This window comes from Periophthalmus magnuspinnatus, chromosome 15 (genome assembly GCF_009829125.3).
Source record: "Periophthalmus magnuspinnatus isolate fPerMag1 chromosome 15, fPerMag1.2.pri, whole genome shotgun sequence".
Classification (NCBI taxonomy): domain Eukaryota; kingdom Metazoa; phylum Chordata; class Actinopteri; order Gobiiformes; family Gobiidae; genus Periophthalmus; species Periophthalmus magnuspinnatus.
In genome coordinates, this window is record NC_047140.1 from 1,522,634 (window position 1) to 1,550,209 (window position 27,576).

Consider the following 27,576-nt stretch of genomic DNA (forward strand, 5'->3'; position numbering starts at 1 on the left):
ACTAAGTAAAAGCAGTAATGTACTGTACTTAAGTATACATTTTAGGTATCTGTATTTTACTTAAGTAGAAAATTGATACTTTTTACTTTTACTGCAATTGGGAACAGTATCTGTACTTTCTACTCCACTACATTTTTTTAACAAGACTGAAAAGTATTTTTTAATAATAATAATTATTATTATTGTTTGAGACTTGTTGTAAAGTGTAGTTTGAGCAGACAAAAATATTCAAAGAAAAACAGCTAGGAAAAAAAGCTTGCCAATTCAATAGTTTCTGTTGAACAAAATTCAGCACAAATCAAAATTGCTACATTTAAAGATTATTACATCTCACATCTGCGCAAAATACTTTAACTTTTTACTCTGTAAGTACATTTTAAACAGGTACTTTAATATTTTTACGTAAGAAGATTTTTTTGTTTCTAGTGCAGAAAAGTGAAATAAAAATATTATAATATACATAACATGCAAACGTAATTGTTTTGCATGTTCCTTCCAACACACTTGGATGTCACAGATGTTACACAATGACACTGATGTTGTCAGCTGTAGCCTATAGCATTTTATAATAGTAGGGTTTTATTTATTATTATTATTATTATTATTATTATTATTATTATTATTATTATTATTATTATTATTATTATTATTATTATTATTATTATTATTATTGTTGTTGTTGTTGTTGTTATTGTAGTTGTTGTTGTTGTAGTAGTTGTTGTTGTTGTTTAAATATGACACCATGCAAATAAAGACCCATTATATAATCTGGGAATCAACCCCGTAACCTCCTTGTCCTGACTCATGAGCAACCACAGTTCCAGCTGTGACTGACTCTTATCAACATGACTGTCTTTCTAGTTGAATCATTTCTTCCTTTTTGGACAGCACACAGTTAGAATCTTGACAGTTCTCTTGCAATATGCCAAATATAGACACTGTGTCATATTCTGTCTAATTAAACCTGGAATGCACCAATTCTCGCAAAACAACCCAAACCAGCGGGGATCCAGCCAGTGCTGTGGCAGTGTGCGAAAAGCTCCTGATTGAACAAGTAGTCCAATCTAGGCCTCATCCCGGAGTGTGGCGCTAAGTAGCTTCAGCGCGTCACTGTGAAATTTGAATTAATATTGATTATGTTGCTCCAAGGACGCATAAATTGAACTTGTTATTTCCCAATTAAGCACGGTGCGGCTGCCTGTACGGATATGCAGAGGGAGGGGGCTGAATGCTAATGCAGGCTAAAGTGTATGAGCTACGGTAAAGAGGGTTAGTGATTCTGATATCTTTGGGCAGTTATTGATGTGGCATTTCTGCAGCATGCTACGTCAGATCACCTCTAGCCTCCACTCTGTCTAAGCTAACCTACAAACTGCCAGACTTAACACTGTAATGATCTAAAGAGGTGTTTTATTCGCCTAGGTATAATTTTGCACTGGAGTTTTCACTTCTAAAGTTCAGAAAATATTATGCTAATGGTCTTAGCGGCCGTCATTTCACTCACCACTGGTCTGTGCACGTCCCAGAAAGCTCTCTCCTGGCTATCGAGAATCTTACGCTCGATTTTGTCTCTTTTCTTGTCGACTCTGAAAAGGTAAGATACAAGTGTTTACAGCAGATAAATGCTGGTAATGTGTTAAAGCACCCGAAAAAGTTAGCCTAGAATATGACATTCAATTTTGACTAAAATCTTCAAAAGGCACCACAAAGTGTACAAAATGAGACTAAAATATTATTCCATATTAGGTTTTATAAATCACTACAGGGGCTAACTAGATTTAAAGTGGTTTAAAACAGCAACTGAAACATGGTAGGAGGTGGAGGTGTGCTCGTATTAAAAAGATTTAAATAAACATGTTAAGTGTGCTTCCTTATTAAAGAACTTAGCACCCCCAAGTTCCTCTAAAGCCTCCTATGGGCCCTGTCCCTCGTCTGGGATTTTCAAGTCTTCAAGTTCAAGTCATGGATTGCACTCTCAAAATTTAGATAAGCCGTTTTATCTTTCAGGAGATTAGAGACATCCTTTAATTTCTTCAATCTTATTCTGGCATAGCTGCATGCTAAAGATTGTACACACAATATCTGACAACTGAAATTTAAAAACATAATTGTAAAAAGTTGTGCAAATTAGTGAAAACAACTAAAAACTATTATTTGTGTAACTCTTGTGTTGTCCTGGAAAGTTCAATTAAATTTCTTTTGCAAAAAAATATTATGGAAACTTCCCTAATCTTGTTGAGCAATCCAAATAGAGTACTGCACTTCACTGGTCAACCAGAAAGCTTGGTTTCAAAATCTAACCATAATAAATCAAAATGTCAGACTTGTCAGTCACAGGTTCATCCTTTTGGGAAGGGCAACTCTTTCCCTGGTTCAAAACACATCTTCAAGACCACAACGACTCCAGCATACATATTTGAAAGGGGCTGTGAGGTATCGTCTCCAGGTAAAAGCGATGCCACGTTGCTGTGAATAAGTTATTGTCTATTCAGAGTTTGCACACCCCCTGGGAATGGTAGAACAACACTTTTAGAACGTCTCATTTAAAAATCAATAGTCGTTTAAGTATTTACTAAACTGAGAGGAATACGCTACAGGACTTTGGCATCACAACTCTTTTTCTGGCAGCAAAACAAAGCTCTGAATCTATTGTGAAATCTCTTTTTGCACGCTGAAATGTTGCCTCCAACTGGGAATAGCACTGGGCTCTTAAGTAAGACATTTTATACACTGCCAACACCTAGCCATTAGCAACTAACGATATTCTGTTACACATTTCAACTTAAAAGCCGCGACAAAATGGTCTACGTTATAGACTTTTTCGATTGTTGTTGGGGAACCTACTTTGCTTGTGCTTCTGCTTGCATAAAAATGAACTCCCATTTTCTGGCGAATGCTCTCTGTAGCCTGGCTAAGCTCTCCTGAAAAAGAGAAGAGAGGAGAAGAGAGGAGAAAAGAGGAGAAGAGAGGAGAAAAGAGGGGAAGAGAGGAGAAGAGAGGAGATGTTAGCGCAACAATAGGTTTAGACTTTGTTAGCTGCAGACACAGTATGCGGTGCACTGCTGGATGACACTTTTAATGATCTCGGGTCACATACAAAACCGGCTATAACTAACAATCTGATTCACGTAATGATTTTGTGGAGGATTTTGTGTTGTTGATGTGTTAAAAAAAAAAAAAAAAAAAAGGGTCAGCTTGGGTTTTAGCGCAAACACAGGGGAAATAAGGAAAGAGATTGAAAAGTATCCACCATGCAACAGAATGGAGTGTACTGGCAATATCATACTACCTCATTCTATATGTGGCATATACTTCTATTAAAAACACCTTGCCTTTGTACTGATGCACCATTCTGTGCACACCTTTTTATTCAATATAAAAATGTTATGCTTTCACTTCATTTGATAATTGCTGTGTGAAGAAAAAAAAAAAAAAGAGGTATTTTAATAGTGAATATTTTTAATACACGCTCTTGTATTGATCAGTGACTGTTTCGTGGTTAGACTTTCAAACTTTCTGTTAGTTAAGACAACAATTCTGAGAAAACCCAAGCGGCTGCTTTTTGTGATTTTGCGCTCTACAATAATAAATCGAATTTAATTAATTTGAATGGCAATCAGGCAAGAGGCTACTATTATTAATCATAACAGGAACAAACAGAGAAATAGTGAAGTTACGAAGTGTGAAAAAAATACTGTCTGTACAAAGTCTACTGTTATCAATCCTTTTGGTCTAAAATAAAACAATATTTATCATTTAACGGATTTAAAAGTTCTATATTATGCTAAATTGAGCTTTAGCCATGTTTGAATGTTGTTACCTCATCACAAACAGAGTGTTTTGTTTCATTCACACATGTTTGAGTAATCTTCTGTCTAAGCTCAAGACGCTGATGTCATGAAGTGGTAGTTTTCATGTTAACAGCTCCTTTTACCTTTTGTTTAGTAGAGACTGCAAATTCCAGGGCTGAAATTATCCAAATGATTCTAGTGAAGGTGTATTGAGTTTAAAAACACAGTGGAGCACTTCCTGTATTACCACATGACATCACAAGGTGGAACAGAGTGTTTTCAGTTTGAGAGAAGAACTCAGCCTAAATATGCAGAGTTTTGTGTTAAACATGTGTGAATGAAACAAAACACAACTCCAGGTCTGTTTGTGATGAGGAAACAACATTTTAACATGGATCAGAAAATACAGCGATGTGGGCCCTTTAAACCCCTCCCTCCTATACTTACCGCTTCGTAGTCTGCGAGCTCCAGCCGTGCTTTGTTTTGCATTGTTCTTTTGCAGAGGTAAACAGCTGTATGCAGAGACAGACAGTGAGACAGACTGGTTAAAGAGGTTTAGCAGACATAAGTGGCCCTGCTTTTACGACTTTATTTAATCCTCTCAACTAAACCAAAGCTACATCGGTCACAAATCTGTATCCAACTTCTGAAACCATTCTGTCATTCTTAACTGACCATTAAAGCATTCATTATGTTGTTATGTTGTTTTTATTAACACACATCAGAGTAAATTGGTTGTTGGCGGGTTAGCTTTCCCATGATGCTGCACAGCAAATAAAAAGAGCCACATGACTGACTGACAGGACTGTTTTTAGCCTTATGAAATCGTTATCGGCTCCGCGCTCTGCTGTGGACAATGCAGGCCTCGCACAACAAGCCCGGGATCATTTATTACAGTGTGATCACATCAGACAGCAGGGCATATGTGGAATTTCAAATATAGCTACTGTAATATTGCACACTACGGACTGACATTGACGAAGCAGTGAGAAATATCATGTCATTATAAGGCAATGTTTTGCAACCTTTTAGAGTCATAGCTCACTTTTTGGGATATTTGTGCTTTTTAGCAAATGGGCTATTGGCCTTACATTTTCAGCGCAGAATGATGTGTTGTTTTAGCCCATCTGCTGCCTGAAGAATCCACATAAAGCTTTATTTGAATACTTTAGTGCAAAGAGATAACTGCACAAAACATGACCACACAGCTCTCTTAAAGGTTTATAGTGAAAACTGGGTGTGGGTGACTTTGTAGTAAATTAAATGTCAGAATTTGGGGAAAATAAACAAAACTGGCCTTACATATTGACACAAAATATCGGCAGATCTTATCGGCCATTGGTTCCTCTGGATTCTAAACAATCGGCATGGGCATCGTCCATGAAAAAACTCCTATCAGTCAATCTCTATTAAAAATATTCCACAGTACATAATATATTACTAAAGGAGAAAACAAAGAATGGCATTAAGTATAAAATGTAAAATTTCTTTTAAAGGCACACCTCAGAATATATCATTTCATTTCAAACCAAGTCTACTTTGGCCCAAAGAAACATAGAGAAAATATCAGCAGTCACCTCCAGTTTCTCTCTTTAAAAACTTCAAATCAGGCTAGAAATTTAGGGGTAATAATGTACTCAGACTTGAACTTTAACAGCCACATCAAATCAATAACATCTGCAGCTTTTTGCCACCTAAAGACATGTTAAAAATAAAAGGTATACTGTCAAAACCAGACTTGGAGAGACTTATTCATGCATGTGTCTTCAGTAGGTTAGACTACTGTAACGGCCTGCTCACTGCTCTATATAAATTAGCTTTAAGACAGATGCAGTACATCCAGAACACTGCTGCTCGGGTCCTGTGCTCAGGTCTCTGCACTGGCTCCAGTGGCTCAGAGAATAAACTTTAAAGCAGCTCTGCTTGTGAACAAGTCTCTCCATGGATCAGCACCAAAGTACATCTCCAACATGTTAGTGCCACATGAACCATCTCACACTCTGAGGACTTCAGGGACCAGCCTCCTGCTGGTGCCCAGAGTCAGGACTAAACATGGGGAATCAGTGTTTCAGTTTTATGCAGCTAAAACCTGGAACAGTCTTCCTGGAGATGTGAGACAGGCCTCTACTTTGACAGTGTTTAAATCCAGGCTGAAAACAGTTTTTTTTAGCTGTGCTTACGACTGAAAGTTTTTTATTCTGTACTTTGCTCCTTTAATGTTAATCTTGTGATAATTATTTGTGATTATATTTATGTTCTGATTTGTTGTATTGCGATGTTAATGTTTTGAAGCACTTTGAATTACCTTGTGTACGAATTTTGCTATACAAATAAACTTGTCTTGCCTTTCCTAGCCAAGTGGTATGAAATTAGATGAACAAGATTTTTAAAAAAGTTAAGAATACATCAAATCAAGGCGTACAGAGGAGTTAAGTAGGCGGCAGTTGATGGCCTCCATGCTGTAAGACAATATGCTAATAAGATACTAACTGATTTTCTACTGTTATACTCCAAGATGGGGCCTAGAGTCACTTTTTTCAATTGATAATATCGTATTTTGCCATGAAATATCCAAAAAGTAAATTCACAAATGTTGAAAACATTACAACAAAAATCTGCATTTTAACAATGTTCATTTTAGCTGCTCCCATCTGTATTAATTATAATTGTGTATGTGTATGTTGTGATGTCATCTGAAAGCCATCAATAGTAAGCTTATTCTCAGGCCAGATTTGCCCTTGGGCTAATTGATAGGAACATGGTTGTCAATTTGTGCCAAGAGCCTCAATAACACTCTACACACAGGTACTACACGCAAAAGTACTGTGGGGACATACTGCGAAGGACATACTTCCAGACAATTTATGATTATAAGGCCACATTGTGTAGTATTTAGTATACTTATACAATGCTATGAGGCTCTTTTATGTTTGGGGAACAACTGTCAGATATAACTAGCCTTAGCAAGCATACTAACTCAGACAAGCCAAGAGTAGGACTGACATGTCTCCAGTTCAATCAGTATGCCCAAAAGCTTTTTTCCACCACTATTTGTAATCTCACGCTCACTCTAATTCCAATCATTTTCACATTGTGCATTTCAGAACAAAAAGTTAGCCTTGAATAAAGTTGTGCACATGATTTTCATCTCACCATAGTCTGTATTTTCCGGTTCCCAGCAGTTTGATGGCCAAAAGTATGGAGTCTGAAAAAGAGACATTACAAGTGCTGGTGAACAGAATGTGGATGTTGATCTAACCCATACTGTATGCCACATAATAGATTTGCAATAAGTCTAAATCACATAAGCTGATTGGGGAATTAGCACACACCTTAACCCAGCACCAGTGTTGTATATGCCCCGGCTCCTCATACGATTAGATGTAAACAGCTCAATGTACCATGATACTAATAACCTCATGAGTGTGGAAATCACTAATCTGCCATTTGGAATAACAAGCTGATGACAAACAAACCTTTACTATTTAACCTCTATAAAATCTATATGACCTGTGGTCTATATGACACACTGACTGTGTGTGGTCAATACAAAAGAATGGTACACTCATCAAAGCTACACTAAGCATACACAGAGGCAAGTTTAAAAATCCACTACTCTAACTTTTCTGGTGGGGCAGTTGGTTGTGTCTGAAATGTATCTTAGAATGTTCCTCAGTATGGTATTATTACACTATCACACTAAGGAGTTCTTTATTGCTCACATTAATATGTTATGATGTGATGTGAAAATGTGAATTCTTGATGTGAGAAGGCTCACCTCTCCAAAGATCTGACCTGTAACTTGACCAACTGGTCTCACCTGCTTACCTCCATTGCGATAGTAACATGCCAACATCTCCATAGAAACAAGAAGGTGGCGACACAGTACACCTTTAACATGCTAAATGTAAAGGTATGCAATATTTCTTAGGCACAGTGCCAACATGTGAAAATGTACAATTATCATACTAAGGGGCCAGCACACAAAGTTAGAGCTCTGCTGCAAAGTGAATTGATTTTGAGTCATTTTATGCGGCCATTAACCAACTAAAGGATAAATAACACAGATTGCACACATTAGAATAGTTTACCTGAAATCTATAGAAGGTTCCGTCGTCTTTGAGTGTGAGGACATGGTCTGAGATGGGGAAGAAGTAACCGTGTGCAGCCATCAGCGTTCCCAAATGAAGGGCTTCCACTGCAGCACAAACAGTACAGAAATACAGAAGTCTGGTCAATGGCACATTATACAATACAACACACAAACATGGAAGTACTCAAAGTGTGTACTCAAGAAAAAGTTCTGTTGCTGCAAAATAATACTGTTACTCAAGTAGGTAAAATATTCAACTGCTTTTCATGTCTTATTCTGTGAGCACTTTGAATTACTTATGCACTTATGATGTAGAGATGGGCGGTACTGAAAGGAAGACATCTCAATATACTGTAATGTTTCTCAAACTGTGGTACACGTGCCCCTGATGGTATTTGGACAGCTCTTTATGTGGGTTTGCCTAATTTAGAGTTCATTTTATCCACTTTTTTGTCTTGCTTTGGATAATTTCTTGTTTAGAACTACATTAACAATGATGTAGTCCCCTATTAGACCTGGTTCAGCTCTAGATTAGACCTGGAGTAGTACAAATATATATACTTGGTTTAAATGTGATTGTATTCAGAAAGCCAAATACTTTCTGTTGGGGTACTTGATGTGAAAAGTTTGAGGATCACTGATATGGACAATGAGCTGAATACATTTAGCCCAGTCTCAGTTATTTGGATATTTATTCATTGAAAAGAAAGCAAACATTTGTCCATTAGGATCATAATATTGTTAGCTGAAACACCAAGCAGCAGAGGGCGCTACTCAAATTACAGTCTGTAGTCTTAGACTGTTTTTGATCTTAAACCATCTTGATCAAACCAAAATGACAAACCGCAGGTGTTAACCTCAAAACTAAAGTTCAGTTTTCTTTTTCCATTCAGCGCTGGAGGTGATTTACCTGATCTTAATTCATATGCTAATTCCTCCTCTTTATAAAGCTCTTTTCAGTTAAAAAGATAAACGTGTTGCACTCACTTAAACAAAAGCTGACTTATCTGTGATCAATGACGTTTTATCACACATCTAGACTGCCGTGCTATTTCTTCACAAGGGCTAATTAACTGCATCCAATTTATCTGAAACAAAATGCCACGTTTGAATTAAAGGTGATGGGGAAAGCGGTGATGGTGTTGACAGAAGACGAGCAGCTCTCAGAGGGGGACGGGGCTCGCAGCGGGCGGTCTCCCTGATTGGCCCACCTTCAGATGGGGGCGTGGCAGGGGCTCATCAGTCCAATCACCTGGTGCTGTGCCCGGTGGGAGCCCAAAGCTGCTTCCTTGTGAGCGCTGTGGCACCAGACCGGCTCGCCCTGATTTCAAGCCATCAACTAATGAAAACATGTAATCATTTTCCACAGAGCTGCCTCAGTGCTGATTGTGCCACTGGTTTGGGGCTGTTTGCCTTTTGGTGCGCAGATTTTCTAATATTAAAGAGTAAGATTTGTGACTCTTACTTTAACAACATGCCGTGGCTTGGGTTTGTCTTCAGACTCTGGATAATGCCAATGTTAACTTATTTTCTGGTTAGAGGTGTGTAGAGCAGCCAAAAATCTCAAGTTAGAGTAATGCTCCGTCAAAATAATATTACTCAAGTAGAAGTACAAAGCAGTGGTCCAAGAAAATACTCAAGTAAGAGTAAGAGTAACTTAAACAGTAGCTGCCATGACATAACATCTGATTTATAAATTAAAGTTAAGGTCATTTGAAGGGCATTAAATAGTGCACAAAATCAGGTATTTTCAAAGGACAGACACAAAAATACTGCATTATACAGTATCTAAAGGAGCAGTACTGTTACTTGAGTAAACAATATTACTCAAGTAGGAGTAAAAGTATGGTGCTAGAAATGTAAAAGTACAATTTACAAAAGTTATTCAATCAAATGTAGCAAAGTAACTGTAACTGAGGACTACCCGCCTGTGTTTCTGCCATGTGCTGTGTAGTATTTCTGGTGGGCCCATGAATGTTTCACTGATCTGTCTTACATTTCATCAATTACATGTTTTTTATTGCTCAAAAACACCTTGGAATACATGAATTCTACACAGATCTGACCTGTGACTTGTCCTAGTGGCGCCAACTGCTTGACTCAATGACGATAAACATGTTTAACGCCATACTGTGGAACATTCCAGACAAAGCAATAACATCTCCATGGAGAGAAGCAGGTAGTGAAATCTCTGCCAAAAAAGTCACACACCTTTAGGAAAAAATAATCAAATAAACTAGACAAAAATGCAGACAGAACTGAAACCCTCTCAAACAAATGAGATTACAGATACCTGAGAATAGGGCATTGTATCTGGTGTAACTGAAACTGTGTAAATGTCCTGACAAAAACATGTATTCCCATAGAGATTCTCTTTTGATGAAAATGACACCGATAAATATTCTGACAAATTACATTTTTCTGACATTACGTAAGTATACACAACTCTCAACTGACGCCTGCTACACCGAGCAACGAAGCAAGTCAGCTTTTCACATGTACCCTAACACCCTCTATTTATCCTCATTAAAATACCCACACGATTATTAATGGCACCACTTCACCCATGTAAATACAGGGGCACATGGCACAAAGGTTAAACGGGTTTACGCAGCACTGATCCGAGGGTGACTGTAACATTAAGCATGCTCCTGTCTAAGTGCATGTGCCACAGATACAGGCCTGAGCATCCAGTCACAGCTTCAGAGGTCGGCCCGCTGCTCCGCTCATTAATAACACATGACTCATAAGTTATTTAAAAAGTATTTATTTATAAACATGGCATTTATTTAGTATTCCCTCTCTCACTGATTTGTCACGAGCTCCCTTCAGGATTCGCTACATTATCTTAGTCAGGTTTTGGACTGAAATGAGGATCTTAAGATTATTGGGTTGATACTTGGTGGTTATTCAGGTAAATGGTCATGGTCACATTTTTATATAAAGCTTTTCCACCTTCAAGGCTCTCACAGTGCTTCAAGGAGAGTGGGATTGAACTGCTAACCTTTGGCTCAGACAAACTAGCACCTGAGATACTGTCGTCCGTATAAACAACTGTAAGAAATAAACAATAATAATGTTCTTCAGTAAAATGAGGTTATGTCATTTCAATCTATAATCTAAAAAGTAAACCTCTGTAACCTGTTTTATCTGTTCTTTATGTCACATTATCTTTACTTTGACCTCATGAAGCTGGTCAGACACTTGAGAAATAATGTACTGATTTGATTTCTATTTATTTCAAACACATAGAAGCAAAATTACTAGAGCTGTAGCAGACTGAAGAAATGTCCTCTCTATCGATAAGTTGGCCAACCTGGGCAACTTGAGCTTTACCAAAATAAATTGAACTGAATTGAATTAAAAAGGGGGCTTGCATATCTCTATGGATCTGACCCTCACTGCACCAACAAGACGTCAATTGCACGGAAGTTCTAGCAAAAACAATTATTTATACGGAAAAGTATGAGGAAACAATGTATGTAAATAGGTAGATAATACTCAGGATTCTCTCCTCAATCTTCAGCTAACTCAATTCATACCTTCTCCTTTCTTCTGTATTATCACATAAATCTAAACAATAAGACATTTTGGTGAAATAAGACACCACCGACCAAGGCCTATAGCCCTACAAAGTACATCTGGCAGAAAAATGTGGCGTAAGTTCGCTGTCCCAGTTCGCTGATGGTATTTTGATGATTATACTTTTTGAAAATGACTTGTTTTACTTGTATTTTGTGTTCATTAGATAATGGAAAGATTTCATAGATTTCAGTGTTGTTTGGTCATGCTGTCAGTGTTGGTAAAGTAATGACGCAATGGGGTAGGAGGTTGCAGGTTTGAGCCTGCAGTGATGTGAGATGTGAAGTGTCTTCTCTCTCTAAGATAATGTGAGCTCATTGACTATGGAGAGGCTCTGTCACCTGTGATGTTTGTCTTTTGTTTGAGCGCTGCCTCTGACATTTATATGGAGGGATTCTGAATGTCATCATCCCAACAGTCATCCAGCACTTTTTCACAAACTGGCAAATCCAAAAGAGGTGAGGTTGGTATCTAAATTTGTACAGCGCGACATCTTATAGATTTTGCAGGGAAATGGATGCTTGTCGAATGTGCCTGACAGATTTAAATAGGACACATCATCTCATTCAGTGATTTTGTTTTTTACTACTTTCTACATTTTAGATGCATATAGACATGAAATAGATGAAGACAGATATATTGAATTATGTAACAAAGAAAAACATTTCATAAAAAACTTTTTTTTAAGATATTTTATATTTAAATCCTCAAAGTAGCCACCCTTTGCTTTGTCCAAACATAGTTATTTACCTTTTTTCTTTACTACATAATCCCATATATCTTACATCATCTGATGTCTTCTGTGTGTATATAAAATGTAGAAAGCAGTTAAAATAAAAGGGAAAAAAAAGAAAACATGAATAACATTGAGTGTCATAAATGTGCACATTTCAGATCAGTTTGTTCAGGGATCAAATACAAGTTTTACATATGAGCCATAACATGGTGTTTGCAGAAAAGATTATCTTAGAAAACAGCAATAATTCAACTACAACCATTCAAACAGCAATTTTGACTTGATTATGATTCATCTTATCATCTGAGTTAATACCTCAGATCTTCCCAAAATGATGCACTGATTTGTTACACACCACACTGCAGTACACTGTTTGCTGTATAGCAGTTTTATATATTTGATCATAAACAAAATAATCTAATTATAAAGTATTCTATTGTTTGGGAAGTGCGCTATTGAGGCCAGCGTGCTAGTTGTTGTTAGCAACTCATCACGGTAAATAATTAGGGAAGGAATGCATTGGAAAAGTGAGGAATAACTCTGGACCTCTGCAAACGGTTTCAAAATAACTTGTTTAGTTTTAAGACAATAAAAAGGTGCTGGGCCTACAGCGCCTTTACTTTTAAGAGGCTGTGAGCTTCTTGCACCAAAAGATGTCTCCATGTACACAAGCATAAGGTGATACTTGAATAATCTGATGAGTAACCCAACATGCCACATGCACTTTTCAACCTGCACTACCATCTCTGTGCACAGTTCTGCTGACTGCACCTGAAAGGAGCTGTCATCGCGAGCCAGCCGGAATCTCTGTGGGGAAAACACTCTTTGATTTCATTGTATTAGCAGCTCTGAGCTAAAACCCTATCTGGACTCCCGCCAAATCCACAGTCTATGCAATCTTTAACCTTATGTTTACACACCTGAATGACCCAAATATTACCATTTTCTGACCACTTAAAGGGATCAAGAAGCTGGTTTGAAAGGTGATGTTTATTCTGAGCTGTATCATGTGCAGAGCAGAGATGGTTTGTGCGTCCCTTTGTAGTGGTAGTAGTGGTGGAGTGGAGGGCAGGGCATGGGGGAGTTCTCACAAGACTGGAAAAGATCATCAAAAAAAGGCTCGTCGCGACTGGAGTGATTCTTGAGTCTGAGGGTGTGTGGGAGTTTTAAAGAAGCGCACAGAGCGAGAGAGAGAGAGCATGAGAGAGAGTGTGAGAGAGAGAGAAAGATGGAGAACAGAGGAGAGCTAAAGAAGGCTTAGTGTTCCCTGGTGTTGCCCACGGATGGCTTCCACTGCTGGATGTTCGGCGCTCATAAATGCAGCACTCTCTGTGTTGTTCATTAAATATGAGGATCAGGTACAAGTGCATATAAACACCTGTGCTTTGCAATCAAATTTGATGAAAGATGAAAATAACTGCATTTGCAAAGAACTCTACTGTGTTCCAGGCAAATTATATTATATCTATTTGCCATCCAAATAACTAAAAGGTCACTACAATTCCTCAAACCAATTTGTAGTGTGTTTGTTGAGTTTTGTTTTCTATGCAAATTCAGATTTACATTTACATTGTGCTTTAAGGCTTTGAACATAATTACACTGCTCAGGCAATTATCTAACAGTACAAAAAAGGAAACCTTTGGATGGTGTACAGTGGTCCCTCATTTATGGCGGGGGATGCTTTGTAAAAATAACCCGCAATGGGTGAAATACGCGAAGTAGTCAGCTTTATTTTTTTTTTTACAATTATTATATATGTTTTAAGGCTGTGAAACCCCTCACTAAGACCAGCCCAGACTATAAGCAGACTAAGCAGCTGCTTAGGGCCAGCAGAGGGCCCCCAAGAGCCCAAACATTTATATTGAAAATAATATATCAATTTTTATTGGACATAGGCCTTGTGTGTTTGCAGCAGCCTAAATATCTCTCTCAAACAATTACATTTGTTTTATATCTATAGTAGCAAAATATCTACTGCTGCTACATGTGTTTTTGAGCCGGCCAGAGGTGAGGGCAGCTATGTGTTTACACCGGTGCAAGAACTCTTTATAATGTAAATGTAAGCCCACTGTCCAACTGGAACACATTCAAATCCAACAGAAACTTGTTAAGAATTTCAAAATTCTTGAGTCCCCTTATATGTTTGTGTTCTGTTCTTATGACTGTGGTATCTGTGACATTCTGGATGTTTTCAGTCTGATGTTGGTCATATAAATAATATTACAATTAGTCAAGGTGATGAGAGCAGAGTCATAATGTGTCAGACAATGAATCACCATTAGTCTAGCCAGGATACATCCACTGCAGGGGCCCCAGAGACAAATTCAGCTTAGGGCCCCTTCAAAGCTAGGACCGGCCCTACCCCTCACCATACACTTTATACACAGGCATTAACATTTTCTTATATTTCTCTCTTGTCTAAACACTCTCAAAGTTCAAACCTTCGTTATATCCCCCTTCCTTGATGATCACCGCGAAAGATGAACATTGATATAGTGAGGGACAACTGTACTTTAAAGATGCACTATGTAACTTTTCTGGTGGAGGCTGCACCACCTGCTTGTCTTCATGTTGAGATATTATTGCTTTGCCTGGAATGTTCCACAGTATGGCATTAAACTTATCTATCTTAATGGAGATCTATGGAAAGCTTAAAGCTGCTTTTGTTGGAATTAAACTCTCCGTTATTGAATAGATGCAAACTAAGTGTAATGTCATATTGTGGAACATTCCAGGTATAGCAACATCTCCATCTTCAGACAAGCAGGTGACCCAACATCAGAGAGGTTACACAGTGCACCTTTAAGATAGAAAGTTGATGAAAGTGAAATGTGACTTTTTGTTATACCGTGAATGATATATTAGTAACATACACAGAACTGTTTGTGCAATACATCTCAACTTCTTATTAGCTAAAAGTCCAGCTCTGGACACTTTGTACAAGTATTGACCTTAACAGTAGAGTCTTTTTCCTCTCCCTGTTCACTTGTCTCTGCGTGTTAAGTGACATTGTTCTCACCGCTGCCCCGTCAGGCTGTAGATCACATGATCCTGTAGCTCCACGTTCACACTCTGTTTCCAGGTCTGTGCTGCTGTGAATTACACCAGTGGTAATGCATGCTAATGAAGTCAGGGCCACCTTAAATTTAGTGAGCAGTTCATTGCAGCGCTTCTGTGTCTGACCAAACCAATTGGCTCTGCTATTACAAGAGCCTGGTGATTAAATCTGTAATGCCTGCGCTTGTAATGAAAATATTATGTTAAACAGCCAAGTGTCAAATGTTTGAGCCAGGGGCAAATGGGCAGCAATGGGGTTTTTATTCCCCCATAGTTGTTCAGCACTAAAACATTCATGCTTAGACGGTAAAATCTGTTGTAATTCCCATAGCGGTAAAGAAAAAGGCCCAGATTGGCATTAATAACAAATCAGTTATTATGTAAATAGCTCCTCAGCAGATACTGTATATTTACAGCTCATCAAATTCAAATGAATAATATTACAATATATTTTCATACCTTTAGCGTCATGAATTGCTCCGAATTGACAGTTAATGCTACAGGAGCAATAGCAAATAAAAATATAGCAGTAAAGAAGTAACTGAAATAGTTTCCTTATACCTAGTACCATGCAGTTACCTCTAGTAGTGGTAGTAATAGTAGTAAACCTGAGACACACACTGATGTTTGTGATATTTTATGTTTCTTGTGACTTTTTTCATTTGTAGTTTTGCTTTGAACTGTAGGGTTTGAGGTCACATTATATTATATATTATAAAATGATGGTTTCCTTGCATTACCATTTGTTTGGAAATAATTACAAAACACATTGAAAGAAAAATTTGGGATAATCTATTTTAGAGTGCTCCCTGTTAATCATTTGGGACATGTGTGTTCTCACTTCAGCCTGATACCGCACCGTTTGATATGTGCCTTTACATAACACGCTGGCTGATAGCTCGCTGTGAGCCAAATTAATTACAGTTCCCCATTTGACTGGGAATTTGTGAACTAACTTAATCCTGCTCTGCTCACTGCTTCGACCCTCCAGGCATTTCTATATGTTTTCCTTTGTATTCAAAACAACATTCAATTACAACATCTGCAGAGTGACATAAGCCCCGAGCTTTGTCGTAGTGATTAGAATCTGCTGTCATGCTTTTATAGTGCAGTAAATGGTGGTCACAAAACTCATACGGTTCACAGTGCTGCAGGGATTTGTAGTTTCTTTATATTTGGAAGAGAATTTCTGTTCATTTGCTGATTTGGTGTCTTGTTTTTGTCTATTCCAGTGCTTATTAATAAACATGAGTAATCACAGCATTCTCCAAGGATCGCACTTTCAACTTTGCTTCACCCAGACAGGTGCCTTAAGGTGCATAAACACGGGATAAAAATAAAAGGAGTAGGTGAGGCACTCCAGGCAGAATATCAAATACAAGCTTTGAGTAATGCAGAACAATGGACTGATCCCAGCGCTCCTAACAACAGGCATCCATACATTAGATATGCTTTAAACAGGCATTTAATCAAGGCTTGTGTAAGAGCCCACTGACGCAGAGTGTTACAGAGACGTATAGAAATGTATGGATGTGAGGTGAGTCAACACATGGGGAACGCTCAGTGCTACATGTGCTGTGAATCACTGCATCAAGACAAAACAACTTATCACCAATTTTATGTTATGTCTGAATCTGAATTTGCAGTGAACAAAATTAGCAACTAAAAAATAGCTCTGGCGATATAACGTAATGAATCATGAAAAACACAAGCACGTTTAAACTTCGATCAAATAAAGGCATGCAAATGATATTTAGATTTAGTAATAAACTTGTGTGAATGTTGTGTGATTCTTTGTTATAGCTTATCATGTGTCTCTTAAGTTTGAATATATTTTACATCAGATGCCCTGCCAGATATAATCCACTTTGTTTGATAAAGTCACTGAATGTTTATTTGGTTCTCTCACTTGTGTCCAGCCCTAAAAACTTAATCTTAATTTATTATTATTATTAACATTATATTTACTGTTCTATAAGAACAAAACTAAAAATCCTCAAGCTTTAAAATGTGGCACTATTGAGAATGAATGAACAACGACCTCAACATGCAAAGTGCCAGAGACGTCCTCTCCAATTTTCACAATATCTTTAAGTAGATCTTGTACTACTAACTAATAATTAACTCGCTAATAAATACAGTATGTTATAATTGCATAAAACAATTCAACTGAATGCAATTATTTTTATAGGAGAGGCACAATCAGTGCAGAGTGGTTAACGCTCCTCCCTCTCATTAGATTGTGGATTTCACTGACTGGCCTCAAGCAACCCTTCAGAAGTGTGCATGTCCCCCTCTGTCCTCTAGGGGGACTACAATTCTAAATATTTAGTTGTTCCTGTGCAATCATGACGGCCGTCTGGGTTCACTTTGTAAATATTTTGAGTACCATTTAAAGTACCACTTCAGGTAGTACTTAAAGGTGCCATACCTGATTTTTACTGTTTTAAAATGTAAAAACAGAACTAGTCTTTTTTGCAGTGGTCCAAAGTTATTCTTCACAGTCCTGCATCCAAATTATTCACTACAATGACTTTAAGTGCTTTTCAGAGAGCGAAATGTTGTCATCAGGGTAATTCTAACAACAACTGCCATATTAACACTGCATTTCCTGGTTCTCACATAATACATTCGATGCAGACAGTACACAGCGACCTCTTTTTGAGTCTAAGAGCTACAATTTATTTGTACAGGGGCAAAATAAACTTTAAGAAAAAATTGGGCTTTCTGAGCTCAACCAGATCTAAATCAAGTCTATAACAGTATCTCAGTACAAAACAGAACTACACCATGACCTCAGTGATTCTAACCAAAAGAATCATTATTTTCAAAGAGGACACAACCACAGAAAAAAAGAAAGAAAATATAAAAGAGTTTGCATCCCAGTTTGAGAACCAGTGCTTTGTACATGTCTCTACCAGTCAACCATGCATCTGAGCATTGGTGACATACTGGAAGCAGATGCACGATTACTATACAGAAAAGGTTGGTAGCACACATATATTTTAAAGAGTAAGCTTAAAACAAAAGAAGAAAGCGCAGACTGCAGTTGTGTACTCTCTGTATCTCCGGGACACACAGAGCACATCAAAGAGAAACACAAAGCTCAAAGTTAAAGCCATCCTGAAGGATTCCTCTGGAAACCAGCCCTAATGAAAACTGGTCACATCTTAGAAACATTTACTCTAATCAGACAAACACTGAATAATGAAGTATGAATTGTTACCTGGGTCTTCGATGTCTAGATTCTTGATCATCCACTGAACAATTTCAGAACCTGGAATGAGACAAAAGTCACATATCAGCAGCTGGACTAACGAGATTATTGTGGGCTTTCACATTGTGCCAGATCTTGTATATTTCATTGAGTACTACAAGGACCATGATCCTTTGCTCAGTTTTAGAGAAGCCAACCTGCAGACAACATTTTAAACAAATACTTTAAAAAAAAAAACAAATTATAGTAATTTAATTAATATAATCGTTCAGGATTATAAAATCCTGAAAGATCAAGATGTTTTTAAAACTATTCAGGAAATGTCAAATTTTGTACTATTTATGTGATTTTCAAGCACTACCTGCCTATACAATTTCAATAAGTAGTTTCAAATTTAATATCAGTTAGTATTTAGCTATATAACATTTTTGACAACACTATTTTTATGTTAAGATTTTGAAATGGTGTTGATTATTAAACAAATTCATTCATATTCCAAAACTCTGCTTGCTGCGTTTACAGTGGAGGCAATGGGAAAGAGACAAAGTGGCGTTCTTCACACCTTCCTTCATCATCAGAATAAAATGCATACCAATGGCTCTCAGTTTGCACAATGTGGGTGGCTAATAGGCCATATGCACCATCAAATATTCCCTTCTGACGCCCCCTGAAGGACGCTTTCCATGACTCCAGCTATTAATATGAATGAACCATAGTACACAGTGTAGAAATCAAATACAAGTCCACGTGCAAGTCTACACACAAGACCACACGCAAGCCCAGACACAGGAAAGAGAAGTAAGAAAGTACATTTTAACCTCATTTGCATTATTACGTTATTTTAGTTGTTAAGTTGACATCTTTACTCATGTTAGCAAAGCATAACAAAGCCTCTAGCACAGGTAAGGTACATTGTCAGTTCTGACATTAATGGCGAAATGATATTCACTTATGCTAGATAAACTGTAATATTCATCCTGTTGTAACTAACTGCTGTGAATGGAGAAGACATTGCACAGAGACTGCATGACACTGTGGACTTTATGAACACAGTGAGGGCCTAAACTCCTGCACCACTGTTAGAATTTCAAAGCCTGAAGAGGAGGAGGTACGTAGTTTGTTACCTACAACTGTAATTTATTCGTAGCTCTGACAAATCCTTTGGAATTTTATGAGCAAACCAAACCCTCTCACAGGCAACCAGCTGTCATCCTAAAACACAGCAACATGTTAGACTCTTTCTTCTGGGATAAACTGCTTTTTAATTAGTTAGTTTTGTCACTAAGTTCTGCATTTATACTTTATGTGGGGAACACTTCAGATTTACTTACAAATACATAATAGTAATGAATATTGCATATGTACCCCGGACGGCTGAAAGTACTAAGGAATTAACAGGAATTACTGCTGCAAATACCTACTGGGTGTATTTGTGCATATAGAGGTATTACATAGGACACTATAACCTGCAGAGTTAGAGTGTATGTTGATACAGCTCCAGAATAAATATTTTGTGCAAACCTTCTGGATGTCAGATATGAGCCTTTGTTCATTTCTGGCTTTCCACCTGGGAATGCAACAATCATTTTCACATCCCGGAGCTAGCAGCAGCATACCCCGTGGACATCTTCACACCAGCTCTGTTACTTTGGCACCTTTGCTAAATATACTCAGATCTATTATTGTGGCACATGCTGACAGGTGAGGAGGGTGTGATGTGGAGACGACAGGAGCAGAGGGGAGATGAGGAGAAAGCCCGACGGGTGACAGAAGCACAGCCATGTGAGTCCTTTTATTCCATCTATGTCTGTGAACACTTAGCACTTAGCATTTGTGAGCTAGATGAGATCCTCCATGGATTATCTTCATTAATACAGTCACATTTTCACACTATCACAGCTGACCCACTTTCCCCATAGCTTAAATGAGATGTATAAGGTAATCCTTTAACAAGACTGTTTTCTGAATTGATTAATATGACGCTCAAGTTGATGAGCTGTGTGAGAGTGAGTGTGTGTGTGTGCGCGCGCATGTGGAAAAACATGACAGGGGCTGTTTATCCTGTCTCTGATGTACTTGACTTGCTAATGGATCATAAAATTGTATGCATTTGAAGGTTATTTGCAGAGCTTTGTGCTAAGCTAACCTTCATGAAGATGCTAGATATTTTGCAATTATTCTGAGGTTAGCAGTGCTTTAACGATAACAACAGTAATTACGGCAACAATGCAACCAATGTATACTGACTATGGCTATATAATATGGCTTAAATGAATCCATACAAATTATAGCAATTTATATATACTTCCGAACATTATCTTGCCTCCCGGTTGTAATGCGATACACGCTTTAGTCATACTATGTAACGAGAGAGGCAAATCACTTCTGTCTAAAATAGCATACTTCTGTTGACGCTCTGCTCAAGGGTTGTACATAAAAGTACAATGCCAAGTACAAATACAATGTCCTGGCCTTCCTCGTTCTATTTACACAGATGTGGTCAGTCACATGCAATAAAGCAAATCCTTGTGTATTTTGTTCCACACACAAGATACAAGGAAGGAGTTATGCAACGTTGCCAAACATACGGATTCTAATGTATGGAGCGAGAATCATGGTGAGTGAAGTAAGAAATGGACTATTACAGCCCACCTGATCCTGAAATAGAAGATTATATTATTTGTGAAATGCCCTGTCCAAGTGATTGGCTGACATTTTTGAGTTTGTTGTTAATGTGACAGATGTGATATTACAGAAAGAAGCTTAAAATAATATATAACATAGCTCCATCTTCATCGATCCTATTTACCCTCTTTTCTCAAACCTTTTCATTCTCGTTCAATGATCAGCATATTGATTCGGCAAAAGTTTTGACAGGATGCCTCACTAGGGATGGTCCATACAGTAGATGCTATAGATAACTGATTTATTATTATTATTATTATTATTATTATTATTATTATTATTATTATTATTATTATTATTATTGTTGTTGTTGTTGTTATTATTATTATTATATGTTTTGGCAAAGCAGACAAATTCATATGCAACTAAATGTATTTATTTGGGGTATAATTTGTTGTGCTTATGAGTATTGTGTAACCATGCAGTCACCTATTTCCATTACAAAAAGAAAAACATCTATAGTACTTTTTTTTTTTTTTTTTCCAGTACCGACAAACAAATGAAAAACTCCACAGTATCACCCATAGTACTGACACACTGTCCACCCACATGACTGGATTCAAAGGCTCGCTGGGATTACCATACAGGCTTTGAGTAACAGTACACAAACATACAGACATTAGCAATATTTTCTGTTGTGTTGTGAGTCTAGTATGGTAAAATGTTGCCAGGCTGGGGTCATTTGAGTCCAGCTTGTAATTGTGTCTTTTCTTGGCGCTGGCAGACTGCTGTTTTGGCCTGGGGCAGAATCATACAAAATAACACTGCTGCCATCATCAGCACTAAAACACAAATCTGATTCTCTCTATTGATCTAGCACCTTCTCATCGACCCAGCCACTGTGCAACGATGTGTACCGTTTTAGGCAATAGGTTAAACCAACAGCATTCAATTGCAGCTAATTTTTCAATACTAGATCCCTTGGGTTACTAGGGTCGTCAAGAGTATCGAAAATCAGATACTAATTGAATTGAAACTGGATATTCATTACACAAGTATCAACACTAAAAACGTCACGTTCACAGGTCAGAAATGGACTTTCCTGAATATCTTTGATCTGTATCTTTCACAAGTATAAGACACATAGACTAGTATACACCCATGGACCACTATGAACCTACTGGACACTAATATAAGTCTATTCCTTAGTATTGCAATCGAGTTTGAAATTTTTATCATGACGACATAAGATCTCAGTGATAGCTTTATAAAGACATTCTTCAAAACTCCAATTGCCAACTTGCAGCTTTTGTAGTTTGAAAATTCAATATACTCCACTTGACTTGGTGCCACTTCTGGTGTGAACTGCATAACAAGCAAATCTCTAAGCACTCGGGTTGTTTTGTTTGGCAACTATGAGGCATTATAGTCGGGCGTTTTGTGGGTGGGAGCCAAGAGCAGAGACAGAAGAGGAGGAAGATAAGGAGCTTACCTGAAAAGACACTGGGGATTTTGGTCAGGAAACTTTTCACCGTTCGGATGGGAATGCCGTTCTTTTCATCCTGCATGCGTGCTATTACTTCTTCCATCTAGAATCAAACACAGAGAGGAAGGAGAGTGAGTAGTTCTCTTCAGTTAGAAAGCATAGAAACATTTAAAGGTGCGCTATGTCACTTTTCAGGTGGAGGTGCATGTCTTGTCTCCATGAAGATGCTATTGATTAGTCTAGGATGTCACGCAGTATGGCATTTAACCCATCTGTCTTTATAGCAATAACCAGATGACGCTACTGGGCTAAGTTACAGGTCAGATCTGTGAAGAGGCAAGTTCTGGTTTGTTAAATGATCGACTCGCAGGGCTTCACAAAATTTTACCAACAGACCAAGCTAGATTAATTGAATAAATGCAAGATAAATAATTTGAATGCCATGATGTAGAAAATCACAGCCAAAGAAATAACATCTACATGGAAACACAGATGGAGACGAGGAGACGATGAAGAGACTGGTAGTCGTGCTGCTGTGGGGGAAGGGGTGAAAACACTTTATTGAAACCAAAGCATAATTTTTAATTTACTGTTCAGCTACATGGCCACTGATATGAGAAGTAAATAACAGGGTATTTATTCAGTGTCTGTAGCACTGGTTAGTAATACCACAGCAAATGCCATTCGAAAAGCACTGGCTGATGTGATCATTTGAGCACGGCTAGAAAACTATACTGGAAAACAGAATTATTACAGGGCAAGAGAATTAGGAACTGTGTGGTGTCAAAATACTGAACCTAAAATGTATTATAAACTGAACTGTCACTGAAATGAACGATGTGAAATGTCAAATGTGACCATCGATATAGTAATTGGAATATGCAGGGCAGTTACCACATATCACACTCGGCTCTTTTATTATAGCGCCCCAGTTCTATTTGACAAATCTATCTCCTTCCCATCATTTGTCACATAAGAAACCGCCAGTGAGGCTGTTATTCAATTCTTTACTATGCTTTCTTGTTCATATCCATCACATCTTATTTATATCCTGGCAGAAGCACATTAAGACTGAATGTAAAAAGGCACTGCCACACAATGGGTACCGGAGCATGGGCCTCATAAAATAGAGCAACTATCTACACAATTTAGCTATAGGAGGTTGCATCTTAAGCTAGTCAACCACATAAACACAAATAACAGTGTTTCTGTTGCAAGTAAATCACTTTCAGCGCAGATATATCGTATAAGCAGCAGAGGTCAAAATAAGTCTGCTGTGCATAAAGCATTTTATTGTCCGATTATCAGGGCGTTTGTGGTTTGCATGCGAGTTAGTTTACTGTGACGGTAAGTTGTGAAAAATGCTTATCAACTCTTCGCTGATCACTTTCTGAAGACAATAAAAATCAGATAGAGCGCCTTGAATAACATTTGAGTTTCCAGTGTTTTGTGTATTTAGATTGGTGCAGTTGATGAATCTGTAAACTGGGCTCTGACGCATATTGAGGCACAAGGTTATGATGAAAGTGTGTTATGAGTCAGATGCCCTGGAGTGAAGACTCATCCCAGTTAGAAACAAACTGGAGGATAACTGACAATGATGGAGTGCAGCACTGTGCAGCAGTGAGCAGGAGGAATCAGGATTAGGAAGGAAGGAAGCTGGGGCAGTATACGTAAACATGATTAAAATACATGGTACTATTTACACTGACTATGTACATGCACTGAAGAGAATAGGGAAAGGTATTGCATCAGAATATTCTTTTTTGGGAGGTTGTATTACATGACAGCTTGTAAATCAACATGAAGTAATTCCATAAAATAATACAAAACAGATTACACAAATCTTAAGTTTGTTAGTCATCTAGTCTATGCTCTGGTTGCCAACTAACAACTGCATGTTTTTAAAATGGATTTATCTCATTATTTGCTTCCACCAATGCAATGTTTTTTTTAAATGCACAAAAAATATCATAATGGACAAGTTTTATCTGCAGCATGATTATAAATTAGACAGTGATTTCTGTCTGCAATAGGAAACATTTTTATTCATTCATTTTATCAGGGGTTGCCAAACACCTTTGGGCCCATTGTGCAGTCATTCACATTCAGATTTTGACAAAGTTTTATACCTGATTCTTTTCTTGATCCAGCTCCCTAAATTTTGCAGGCTTGGGACAGGCAAAAACCACTGCATTGTTAGATCCTACACAAACAAATAGAATAATACAAGACCCCAACCTTGTATAACCGCCAAGTGGATAAATGGACTTGACATTTAGCATAATAATATCTATCATCACATCAAATCAAGCAAAAGTAAATTCCTATAGTGTTATGCAACAGTCACTTATGCAAACTGACCCAGGCAAACCTCCTATTACAGTATATTAAGTGCTTCATTCTCACCAACTGTGCACCATGCTTTCTAATGAATCCTAATGCTGTTCCGCTAATGCTGTGTGTAATATGATTCGCTGTTCGCTGCATCTTCACATCTGACATTCTTAGTGTTATGCACTCTCCCGGAGACAAGCCAGCCGAGGACAGTCACCAGATCGATCCCTCACACACCCTCGCCACCTCCGCGCGTTCAAATGCCACCAGTCGTGAATATTCAGACTGTTTCGCAACAGCCTCTTTGCCGATAAGAGTGTGCACAGTGTGAATCATTGAATAATAATGCCGCAGAGAGAAGGCATGAGCTCCGGATGTAAGCGCAAAAGGGGTCTTCTCTCTGGCACTTCAAAGACTGTCACCCAAGGTACTCGGGAAGCAATCACCAGCAGCTTCTAAGCATCTGAAGCACCATTTTGAAGGCGAAACGAAAATCAAACGCGGGCCCCAAATCAATGCATACCTCTCACACTTCTTTTAGGTGCCGGTAAGTGCGTCGTACGTCTTTCTATTTTGACTGATTATCCTGGAGAAAAGTGTGTGGCTAAAAGCGTGTGTCTATTCCTGGAGGTCCTTTTAAGGCTCTTGGGTTTGTTAGAAATATGTTCAAAGAGAGAAGATAATGTTTTTGACCCATAAATTTACAGAAAGGCGAAGGTAGCGGAAAAGCATTGGTGTAAGTTATGCAGAGAGGCTGTGGAGACAAGTACAGGTGTGAGGCAAGTGTTGAGGTCTTATGTAAAATGTATTTATGAACGTACAACCTGTACTACTTTAAAGGTGCACCATGAAATTTTTCTGGTGGATAGTCTGTCAACTGCTTGTCTCCAAGGAGATGTTATTGCTTCGCTTTGAATGCCCCCAGTATAGCATTAAAGTTACCTATCTATCAATACAAAAACACTGTTAGATACCATATACTGTGAAACATTCCAGGCAAAGCAGAAACATCTCCATGGAGCCAGGCAGTTGGCAGAACCTCAACAAGATAAGTTACATGCATCTTCTGTCACATTCATCTCCTATTTTTAAGATAAACGTTCATTTTATCAGAGCCCTTTAGTGCTTTTGGGGCTACGTACATGTGCCTAGTCTGCTTATGTTCGAATCACTTCTGGGGGAGTGTGATGTTTGTCTGGAGCACCTTGATTAAAATGAGCAGAGAGAGTTAGGATCAACAGAACAGCTGGAAAAGTGTGAAGCAGTGAAACCAGTCATTTCAATGCACAGTAGGAATAACAGGGAAGTCAACCCAACAATTTACACATCTAGATTTCTAGACTGGAAACATGTACTGGTCAACATTAATACATTATAAAGCTGCAAGGGAAAACAGCTGTGTTTTTGGGTATAATGTGTAGCACATTATACCCAAAAAGCATCTGTTTTCCCTTGCAAAGAACCACCCCTATCTCCAATGGAGCTCCTGCTGTTGTTGCTGCTGTAAAACCTGGACACAATTTGATATCAGTCAGAATAATGTATGTAATTGTATGTAACAAATAATATTATTAATGTATAATGTTATGTCATTATATTGCATTTAAAGACATTGTTCAAGTCATAGCGTTTGTGTTTGTGTAAATCGGATCAACATGCAAATCATCACAGGATAGATCATTCCTAAAAGGGTATTTACATGGCCAGGAAAGAATAGAATAATCAGGCATAGAATAACCAACATTCCAAAAAAAAAAAAGAAAAAAAAAAAGGGGGAGGGTGGGGACAGGGAGAGACATATGGGTGGGGACGGGGAGAGGTACGTGGGTGGGGACGGGGAGAGACATGTGAGTGGGGACGGAGAGAGGTACGTGGGTGGGGACGGGGAGAGGTACGTGGGTGGGGACAGGGAGTGGGATGTGAGTGGGGACGGGGGGGTAACATTAAAGAGGTGAGGAGGCCGTAGTCGTCTGCTGCCTCCAGGCGCCGCCTGCACCACCTCTGACTGTAGCACAGCACCCAGCACATACAACACTCCACTCATCCACTGCACCTCTGAAGTGGGAAGCTTCACTGTGCTGTAGGTGGACAGAAACTACTCCAGAGCTTAAATTTAGACAAGTCTGAAAATGCTACAAAAACATTACATAGGCCATATATAGTTTATTATAGTTTTCATCTCGATTGTAATAAAAGCCAAGGACAAAATTATTCATTTCAGGAGGATGCCCACCTCCAGGCCAAATAAGAGTCACGTTTGTGGAGATGCAAGCCAGCTCACAGTAAGGATGGTAAAAAGTTACATACTATGGCTTTAAAATAATACTGAAACATGGTACTCTTTTGAAGTACTCATTCTGAAAAGCACATACACAGGACAAAATTTCACCTTTCCTGAATAATTTTAGAGTTATATTGATCTGAACCTTTATCTGTAAGCTGTGTCAATAATGTTTCTCTGAATCTAAATGTAAGAGTAAAGAAAGTATGATGTACCATTATGTTGTGTGGAAAATTACATTTTATAATCTTTAAAAAAAAAAAAAAACTGTGGTTTTATTATTGTGGTCAAACTTATTCCTGAGAATCAAAATTGAGTTTGACATTTTAGGCTGATGACAACACTAATATAAACAAGAGAGAACCTGCAA

The 27,576-nt window shown here is 38.1% G+C and overlaps 1 protein-coding gene across 1 annotated transcript in view; it reads right to left on the bottom strand.

The window, feature by feature from the left end:
• Positions 1 to 27,576, bottom strand: part of rgs7a (regulator of G protein signaling 7a) — a 71,677-nt gene that overhangs the window by 7,773 nt on the left and 36,328 nt on the right. Inside the window, exons 3-9 of the mRNA XM_033980013.2 lie at positions 22,595 to 22,691; positions 18,487 to 18,537; positions 7,883 to 7,989; positions 6,945 to 6,996; positions 4,239 to 4,303; positions 2,845 to 2,921; positions 1,505 to 1,586 (exon numbers count right to left, since the gene is read on the bottom strand). Of these exons, the coding sequence (XP_033835904.1) occupies positions 1,505 to 1,586; positions 2,845 to 2,921; positions 4,239 to 4,303; positions 6,945 to 6,996; positions 7,883 to 7,989; positions 18,487 to 18,537; positions 22,595 to 22,691 (531 nt within the window). The remainder of the gene's footprint in view (positions 1 to 1,504; positions 1,587 to 2,844; positions 2,922 to 4,238; positions 4,304 to 6,944; positions 6,997 to 7,882; positions 7,990 to 18,486; positions 18,538 to 22,594; positions 22,692 to 27,576) is intronic.